This window comes from Pelecanus crispus, chromosome 5 (assembly GCF_030463565.1).
Source record: "Pelecanus crispus isolate bPelCri1 chromosome 5, bPelCri1.pri, whole genome shotgun sequence".
NCBI classification, from domain to species: domain Eukaryota; kingdom Metazoa; phylum Chordata; class Aves; order Pelecaniformes; family Pelecanidae; genus Pelecanus; species Pelecanus crispus.
In genome coordinates, this window is record NC_134647.1 from 70,383,302 (window position 1) to 70,392,939 (window position 9,638).

Below are 9,638 nucleotides of genomic sequence, written 5' to 3' on the forward strand. Positions count from 1 at the left end.
GGGCAGGAACCTGTTATGTCACTTCCTTGCCAGGTGCAGCTGGAGAGTCCCTGCCCCAAGGAGTTCATAAGCAAAAACTAGCAGGGTTGGGAATGGGATTATCCCGTGTTGCAGGTGGGGATTTGGTCATGGAAAGGAATTTGAGAGAGAGATGGGAACTGGCCTTCAGTCTTGTACAGCTCAAGACAGCTCCGGCTTGTTTTCAGGATAAATGACATTATTCTAGATCCAGGAGAAGGAAGAGGGATGGAGGGCAATCCTGCACTGGTGGGTATGTATTCCTGAGGGTGCTGCACGTTCTTGAGCGTGGGTAAACTTGTGGGTGCTCACGTGGGTACCTGGGACTCAGGGGGCATCCCTGGAGGGGACCACCAGACCCAGAGGCCAGGAGCTCAGGTGCTACCAAGGAGGATGCTCAGCGGCCCTGCGGGGCTGGGCTTATGGAGATGCTATGACACACCACGAGAAGAGTGACGATGAAACCACAGGCTCACAATTTTAAAATTTCCTTTGGGAGTAACTGAAGTTGCACAGCCGTGGAGCCAAACAGCTTTTATTCTTCCTGTGGTGTGGGTTTGTCAGCCAACCAAACCCAGCATGGACTGGGAAGCTGCGTAACTCGGGACCTGCAACCTTCCCTGTCCTGCAGCATCTGCGCAGCTGATGTGAAGGGCCAGCCTTGCTATCTGCTGCAGGTCTTCGTGTGTTTCTATGTCTTTTGGTGTCAAAGAAATTTCGGAAACAGCCCTGAAGGCTCAATGAAATGAACACCGTGTTTGCTCTCTTTAACAATCTCTCTATTAAACAAGGTGTGGGAGGTGGGAGGCAGTACTTGGCATTGAGTCTGGTTTATTAAACAGATGTTTTTAAGCCGCAAATGTGTTTTTCTGGGTTGTTAATGGCACTTGCTGAAAATAAAAGGGCAAAGAAGTGAGTGGGGGCCATGCCAGGCAGCTGCCCGCATCCCCAGGACCCGGAGTCCTGTGGGGTGGGAAGGGATGTCAGAGCTGGGGCATCGCTGGATCCCCGGGCTCTCCTGCTGTGGGAACGGGGACTTGGGGGATACCCAGGTCCTGTTCAGCCGCGTTCCCCGAGCTCTGAAGCCACGCTGGGGGAGAGATTTACCCATCTGGGCGTTGTTTCTTCCTCCTGGGCCGATGCAAATGTTTTGTGCCTGAGTCCCCTTCCACGCCCTAAGGGGACTGTCAGGTTCAAGTCACTGTGCCCCATATTCCCCACCAGCCTCCGCGGGAGAAAGGAAGAGGCACCTCCTTCCACTCCTTCCTGCAGCAGATTTGAATAACCAGGTGTGAGCATCAGCCTCCCTCGTTAATGCGTTTGATAATTGACCAAGCGCTCATTCCTGTGGGAGGGCGGCGTGCCCAAGCGCAGTGCCCTGTGAGGAGGGGCTGTGCTTAACTGCCTCTCCGTGCCCCGAGAACCCACGGCCCTGCCTGTCGCCATGCCTGCCCGCTGCCGTCGCCTCCTCCTCCTCCTCCTGGGGCTGCTCCTGGTGCTGGAGCCTGCCTGCTGCCAGGAAGGTAAGTGCAGGTAGCTGCCTGACCTCCCGGGGAAACTGAGGCAAGGGGAAGGCGGGAAGGCGTGCCAAGCCCCAGGCAGGCGGGAGCTGCTCGGTGGGGTGGTTTTAGGGACAAGGGACGACTGTGAAAGGGACTCTTAGGAAGAGAAAAAACGTGCCAGCTCCTGTCCAAGCTTCAGCTCCAGCTTCACATCAACAGGCGATGGGGATGGGTGGGTGTCTGGTGGGTTGGGAGGTCTTACTGGTGCTGGGACATGGAGACTTTCTGCCTGTTTTGCTGAAGGTTGAAACTGCTGTCCGAGGTTTATTTCTCCTGCTTACATGGAGATAAAGCAGCTCTGATTCACCTCTGGCAGGACTGTGCACCGAGATGAGTAATCTGTTTTCTTAAGGCTTCTTTTTTTTTTTTTTTTTTCTTCTCGCTGCCGTCCCTGGGCAAGCGTCGTGCTGGGTAGTTCCCCGAGCTCACAGGTTTTCCTGTTAATCTGTAATTTTGATCATTGCTGAGGTGAGGGAGCAAATATTTTCCTCTGCAAATTGCCCTCCAATTCCCTTCCCAAAGACTTAAAAGAGAAACTTCCTATGGCTAGGACGTTATTTTTAGGAAATTCGTGGAACGACTTGTCTAATGCTAGAAATAACAAGGAGTAATTAGAACTCATCTGATGCTGCCAGAGTCCTGGAAAATTCCCTCCCCCTTTCTCCTTCTGATGCCCCAGCCCTGACCGCTCTTCCTGTATTTGTTTACCAACTTGCTGAGGATTTAACAGTCTGGGGTCTCCACTGTCAGCAGGATTTAAAGTTTTGCTGTTGCCTGGAAAGAGGAAAAAAAAAAAAAAAAGAAAAAGCCTTTAATGAGGATTCAGAGCCTGGCACAGCTTCCTTGGAGAGGTGAAAAGACAGGGGCCAACCGACATTTTCCAAGCACTCAGGGAAGATGTATCAAAAAACCATCCACATACTTGCTCCCTGAGAAGATGCTCTCAAGTTCTTGCCTCCCTCTGCTTCCCATTCCTCCTTTCTTATGCCCATGCAAGTTCCTCACACCCACAATGGGTATTTCAGCCCAATGTGGAGGCATTTGCCATTCTCCCTGCCATCCTCATCTCCCTTTGCAGCCAGGCTCTACATGGTCTCTCAAAGCCAGAACAACTCGATTTTGGTTTGGTATTTTCCTTTTGGCTTTGGATGCTCTGAAATCTGGTGGAAACAGCTGTCTGAGTGAAGTTTCACTTGCAAAAACGTACAGTACCTCCTGAGCACAGCTGGTCAGAGGAGGTTTCCTACCACTTATCTTCTTGCCTCCTTTCCTTGAAGATCATGAGATGCAAATTTGGTAATTTCAGTCATCACTGACTTCATTCCCCGGTTGACTTTGAACTCCCTTAACCCCAGCAAAAACCTCACCGAGGGCTGGACCTGACCATCCCCTCCTAGGCTTAGCCTGGAAACCTTGGCCCTGGCAGGAAAAATAAACTACAACTAATAAATAAATGTGTCTGAGATAACCGCCAAGGGCAGATGAGGGAGGAAGCAAAGCGGGCCAAAGCTCAACCTGGAGACAAGAGGTGTGTTCGGGGCTGCACCCATGGGGGTGGTGGGCAGCAGGGGCAGGAGCATCTCCTGCCCCTCAGGTAGGGCTGGAGGGGACCATGTTCTGCTGTTCCTCACTGCTACCGCCCTCCCCGTACCCCCACTAGCAGCCTGCTGATAGGATGGGATTTCAGCTGAAACACGCTGATACAAGAGGGAATTTCCGCCTGAATTCCTCCCACTTGAGTTTTGGCCCTGGACCTTGCAGTAAACACAGCAAGTGTCTCCGCAGGGAGGCGGGGGGGCTGAAGGCTGTTGTTCAGGGGTGCCACCGCTTTCCGGACTGGCACAGGTGGTGAATTGGTCAGCCAGGCTGATTTCACTTCCAAGAGGAAAAAAGAGCTTTGTTTTGTTTTGTTTTGTTTTTAAATAACAGCCTCTTGCAGTAAAGATTTAAGGAGCTGGAGGTCTTAACAAAGGACAGCCCCCCTCTTCAAAACCAGAGGAAGATGAGGGCTGTCAGCAGCAGATGGGGATGTGGATGGGGAGTTTGCACACGTGGAGTACACAGCCCACCTTTATTGCCGCTAGTAAAGATTATTTGCTGTTTATAGCAGAGATTTGTTTCTCGTGAGACAGATGAAGTGTTCAGCTAGTGTAAAGCTCCTGAGTCAGATTGAAATACCAATGCACTCATCCTGGTGCAGCTTGGCCTCATGGGTGCCGGTGGCAGGGGCTGGATCCATGTGGTCTGAGGCTGATGCTGGGCTGGTGGGGAGCATCCTCCACCTGCCCCATCTGCCCGCACAGAGGGACCTCATTTATGTGCAAGGGTTGGCGTTTCAATCAGCAGGAAGAGGAAAAGTTGTGCCTGAATAAATAGTAATTAAATCCAAAGGGATGTGTCTGTGTGGACAAGGTGTCCTTTCGGTGCTGGTGTGACAACAATTAAGGATGACTTTGACTATGAGTGCTCCGTTGCCCAAAAGCCAGTGGGAGGCGAGGAACAGCTGTCCCAGCAAGGACTGGGACAAGGTTTCCTCTTCTCATCGCCCTGCCCTTTAGTTCCTCATGTTTCCAGGAATATGTCTCACAGCCTTCCCTCCTGTGGCTATATCACTGCTTAGCTCTGGCTAGAGAAAAATGAACCTGTGAGTCCATCCCATCCCGGGGGAGCTGGGGATGCCATGGCAAGCTCCTGGTCACCTCCTGACATCCCCTGCCAGCCCTGCCTGGCCTTTGTGCTGGAGGATGTTGGTCTGAATGCTTCAGCCTTCAATTTCCCCATCATAAATCAGTTTGCTGCTCTGGAAACTTGTTGCATAGTGCATTTTACCGACATCCACACTGGCAACTCTTTTCTGTGAGAGTGACAACAGAATTTTACATAATCCTGGTCACAGGGTCCTTATTTTAGTGGGCAGTGTTTGGAAAATAACCCAGGAATAATGTCTGTGCCATCTGGGGCTGGAGAATAAACAGTTTGCTGAAACCTCTCTGCCTTCTTTCCCCTGACACTTCAGGCAAACATCCTCCCTCCATGTCCCCCAGCCCTTTGTCCCCCCATCCCAGAGTCATCTGCACCCCACTGCATACACATATATGGGGCCCCAAGGCTGCAAGGCACCATGCTCCACATGTAAATGCCAGCGAAACTGCTGTTGTTTGCACTTTATTTCATTGCTATCACCCAGGCAAACCTGCCTGGATTAACAGCAACATGCTCTGCTCAGCTTTGCAGGACCGAGCTCTTGGCTGGACATTGGTGAAGCTGGATGGGAGAAGCTCAGCCAAGCGGATAAAGCCTGAGGATGTATTTCTAACATGTATCCTCCTTTTCTTCTGCAGCCCGGGGCAACCTCCAGCCATGGTCACAGGGTGTCATCGCAGTGGTTGTGTTTCTGGTCCTGGTGGCCATTGCTTTCATGGTCAATAAGTTGTGGTGTAACGAGAAAGTGTAAGTGTGGGAGTCTCAGGGGCTGCTTTGAGTTGGGCTTAGCTGCCTCTGCACAGGTCACTTCTAGCTGCCTCCGTCCCTGTGCCAGGGCTGGGAACACCATGATCGCTGCCAGGCAGGGAGAACAAAGACTCCCTGTCCTGGTCTCCCTGTCCTCTTCTTGGTGTCCTGGTCTCCGCTCCCTGTTACTTATTGCCAGGTGTGAGTGTATACCATCCATCCCCGCTGCTCCCTGCACAGGGGAACCCCTAAGCAGAGCACTCAGGTGCTACTGCAAGAAAGACGGGAGAGCCACAGCATCGTGGCTGGTTTACATGGGCACACATCTCAGGGGGCTGGCCTGAGCCCGGTTTCCTACGGATTTGGGGTACAGTTCCCAGGTGCCTTATATCTGTGGGAAAACAAGCCCAAAACAGCTTCATTTGCAAAGCAGACTGGGCCAAGTTGGCAGAAGGCACTGTAAGGATCCTGGAGAAGAGGGAGATAGCCAAGCTGTGGCAGTGCTCTCCACCCAGAGCCCACGGCACAGGCAAACAAGGTGGCCTTATTCATCAGAAAAAGGCTCTCTGGAGCCAGTTACCCCTTGCCCGCTGCTGGCCGAGCAAAGCCACAGGCTGCTGCTCCTGCTCAGCTGACCCAGGCTAACTGGCTAAGTTGCAGTAACTTGATCTTGAATTTGAGCCCAGAGTCAACAGGGGATGAAGATCGAAAGTACGCTATAGTCTGGTTCCTGGTTCCTCTGCGCCAGCATGGGCGCTTCGGGCTTTGTACCCAAGGAGTCTTCTTGTATCTGTGCATCCCTGCAGCCTCTGCAGGCTGAGGAGGTGGAGACTCGGGGTGTACCCCGATGCTCAGCAGGTTGGCTTCTGCCCCAGATGCATTTAAAGGGGGCCCTTTGGAATGCATGCAGGGCCAATGCATAATGCAAGGTGCATATATATATATATATATATATTTATATGGTCTGATTTGCAACTGCAGTCTTTGTTTCCCAAAAAGGAACCTTTGTCTTCAAACTGCAGGAGCCCCCAGCCCGTGGAGTGGGAGGCAGGGATGGTGTTTCCCACCTCTGCCCGTGCCTGGCTGCCTTTTCCCAGCCTGGAGGCAGAGGATGATGAGGAGGGCTTGAGGGGGGATGGCGACTTGTTTTAATTAATCTGGCCTCTCTTCAGAAGAGCCATCAGTGAGGCTCGACAGCCTGGCGCGCTGCCAGCTCCGCACTGTCACTGTGACAGCAGCTATCAGCTCAAGCCTCTGCCTGTTTATGCCAGTCTGTTCCTCGGAAAAACCTCTGAAATTGCCTTGGGCGAGCACTGGAGGAGGCAGGGATGTGTGCTCAGGGTGGACCTGCACTCACCCTCCACAGCTAAACGCCCCCGGCACCATTCAGGCCACGGGCTTACTGCAGAGCCACGCTTTTAGGCTCTGGCTGAGGTTGAACACCCAGTTCCTGCCCTGTGGTTCCTTCTGTGAGTGATCCAGGCTCTGAGAGAAAGCAGCTCGGCTTTGCACACGTGGATGTGCATGCGTGCGCCCCTCCTGCACCAGGGCTGTGGCACTGGCAAAGCCTTGGCATTTCTCTCTGTGTCATTTGGGACGTGTAGGGGACTATTTTGCAACAGATTACATAGAAGACGACTGGAAAAACCAGTTAGCAGGAGAAAACAATCCCACGTATTGACAAACGAGTCTTGCTGACTGCCAGCCCGGCACTAGGAGTACCAGCTCCAGAGCCAGGGGTTGGCACTCGGTGTCTGGGCACAGCCCCTGCAAACCTGCTGCGAGGGGGTCTCTCCTTGCCCATGTCTGGGAAGGGGGCTGAGCTGGGTGTCTGAGGCCAGGATCACACAGCCAGGTCCCTTATCGTCTCTGTGGTTTTGGAGCAGTCCCTTCCTCTGCACTGTCGCAAACTGCTCCCTGGCATGGCCCCTCCATTGCTCTCTCTCAGCTCCCCTCTTCTCCCCCTCCAGGGATAATGTCGAGACGGTGGTGAGTGTCGAGGACAGGCAGGAGGCTGTCACGTCCAATGGCCACGAAGGGAAAAACCTAAGCTCTGCAGCCAACTTCAGGTGAAGGATTTGCTCAGAACTCCTACCCACAGCTTCCAGGCTCTGCTCCATCCCCCTGGGAACAGCTCAGACATTCAGAGCTGTGGTCTCTCCCACTCGTGGTCTCACCTGTCCCATGCACCTGGTTTTGGTACTTTTATGCTGTCCAGGGGCTAAGGAGAAGGAAGGTGGTGAGGGAGTATCCCCTTCTCCCTCGTCTCTCCCCATCCCTGCAGCTGAGCCTCATGGTCCACCTTGCAACCTGCTACACCACATTTTTCTTACGCTTACATCACATCTTTCAAACAGAGGAAACCACCAAAAGTGACCATAGGTCACCATGCAGATGTTGACTGTCAAAACAGCTCTCGCTAGAAATTAGAGCAATTCCCACCCTGAGCTTGGCTCTCCTCCTGGCAGGGGAACCCTTCCTGCCCTCCTCACCTCACCCCTTGCTCAGTGTACAGTCAACACCAGCAAGGTCAGGGCCCTGGTGGTGGCTTTGGGGAGGCTGGTCTTGCTGGGGGTGAGTTCAGCACTGTGCTTCTCCCTTCTGACGCAGGTCCAAAGAGAGCCCTCACGCCTATGAGAACACCCTGGAGCCCGAGGAGAGGGTGATCACCACCTCCATGTAGCAAGCACCCAGGTCGGCTGCCCTCCTTCCTCCTCTCACTTTGCTTCCCACTGTTGCAATGGGCATTTTTGCAGAGACCCTCTGCACTGGCATCCTCCATGTGTGGCGGCTCCCCGACCTCTCCATGGCACCACCGTCTCTTGATATTTCCCTTCCCACGTGTGGGACATACTTTTCTGCCTCAGGGGCTGCTGTCTATGCAGGCATCGGTCCCCAGAAGAGGTCCAGAGGTGCCACCTCTCCTGCCTGGCAGTCACCCCACCTGGTCAGCGAGGTTGATGTCCCCAGTCCCAGGGGGGTGCTGGCCTGCTCCAGACATGGAGGGGTCACTGCTGGGTGTCTGGGACCTCCCTGCACCCCCCGCCACCCTCCAAGGAGCTGCTGATGGAAAACCCGCTCTCTTCTCCACGTTTCACCCTCCTTTTTATGACACCATGCATTTTAATGTCAGAACAAACCTTCTCCCCTGTATATATCTTCCCTATGAGCAATAAAGAGAATTGTTGCCCATACAACAGCAGAGAGAGTCATTTTGCTAATTACCCAAAGGACTTTCTGGCATCTCACAGCGCTCCCAGCCTTCGGGCAGGGAAGGACACTGGGGAAGGTGGTGCTGGGGTGGGAAGGGTGCTTAGACAAGGGTCAGCATCCCCATCTCCCACGTGATCCCTCCTGGGTAGGATCCATCTCTTATTTCCGCTCTTGGATGAAGCCAAGAGCACTTTTGTGTGTGTCTGTGTGTCAACAGGGGAAAGAAAAAGGTGGAGAATTTTTTTTGCTCATCATTTGGACTGCCCCAGAGGTGCAAAGGGCTGTGTGGGGAGGTGAGCATCATTCCCCTCCATTACCCAGAGGGGGAAACTGAGGTACGGCACCAACACAGCACTTCTCAGTCAGTGCTGCTTGACAGGTGAAATGCAGCACTCCCTGAATCCCACTGGCCACAGGGCAAAGGCCCACAGCCAACTGGGGGCCATTCCATGGCCAGAGGCTGGGAGTGGCAATTGCTTCCCAGTGTTGCTGGGATGTGGCTCAGGGGCTGCTCCAGGCTGTGCTGACTCTCCCCCAGGGTGTCCGGCCATGGTGCAACCGGCTCCTGACAGGCTGTTCATTAACCAGGGTCTGTTTGTCACTCTGGTGGGGACAGCTGTGGGGAATTGCCCGGGCCACTATAGGAGCAATGAGTGCTCCTAAACTGGATGTTTGCAGATTGAAATGAGAGACCTGTAACACTGTGTCCTTCCCTGGGATATCAGTTGCTTAAGAAGTGTGCAGGGTCCTCCCCTTGACCAGCAAGGAAAGGGTTAAGGGGCTCTGCAATCAAGGGGAGCCCGGGGCTGCAGGTGGAGCCGGGCTGGGAGGGATGGGATGGAATGGCATGGCATGGCATGGCATGGCATGGCATGGCATGGAGGGTTATAAGAAGGGCATTTTTGGCAGCCCCTGGGTTTGGGGGGAGCAGGATGGTTTGGGGGCTGTCCTGTGCTCAGGGCTGTGCAAACACAAGGGGGATGCGGTGGCAGGAGGACATGGCAGAAGAATATCAGAGCCATCTCTTGCTCTTGCTTTCTGCTGTTGGATGCTGAGCACTGGGATAAGGGCACGTTTTAGGCCTGCTGTGAAACAGCAGCTGTGGTGGGTTTGGGTCTGGGGGGAGGCCTGGCCTCTGCTCAGGAGGTGCTTTGGAGGCCTGTTTGCAGGCAACAATGCCAGAAACAGGCAGCTGGGGTGTTGGGGCTGGAGGTACCTCTTTGCCTCTCACTAACAGCGGTTCTGCTCTGCATGTTTCAACCTTGAATGGGCTGTCCCCTGCTCCTCTGCACCTGCCAGTGACCTTAAAAGCCCTGAGCTTTTCCTGGAGGAGGTGCTGTGCAGGCTTCTTCCCCAGGCGGGGGCTTGCAAAACACCCTGTTTTCCTTAACCACC

At 53.8% G+C, this 9,638-nt stretch overlaps 1 protein-coding gene across 1 annotated transcript; it reads left to right on the forward strand.

The window, feature by feature from the left end:
• Positions 1 to 1,462: 1,462 nt before the first annotated feature.
• PDZK1IP1 (PDZK1 interacting protein 1) lies at positions 1,463 to 7,713 on the forward strand. The gene is made up of 4 exons (XM_009488781.1): positions 1,463 to 1,541; positions 4,922 to 5,030; positions 7,001 to 7,099; positions 7,641 to 7,713. Exons 1-4 carry the CDS (start codon positions 1,463 to 1,465, stop codon positions 7,711 to 7,713), a joined length of 360 nt encoding a protein of 119 aa, XP_009487056.1.
• Positions 7,714 to 9,638: the final 1,925 nt, after the last annotated feature.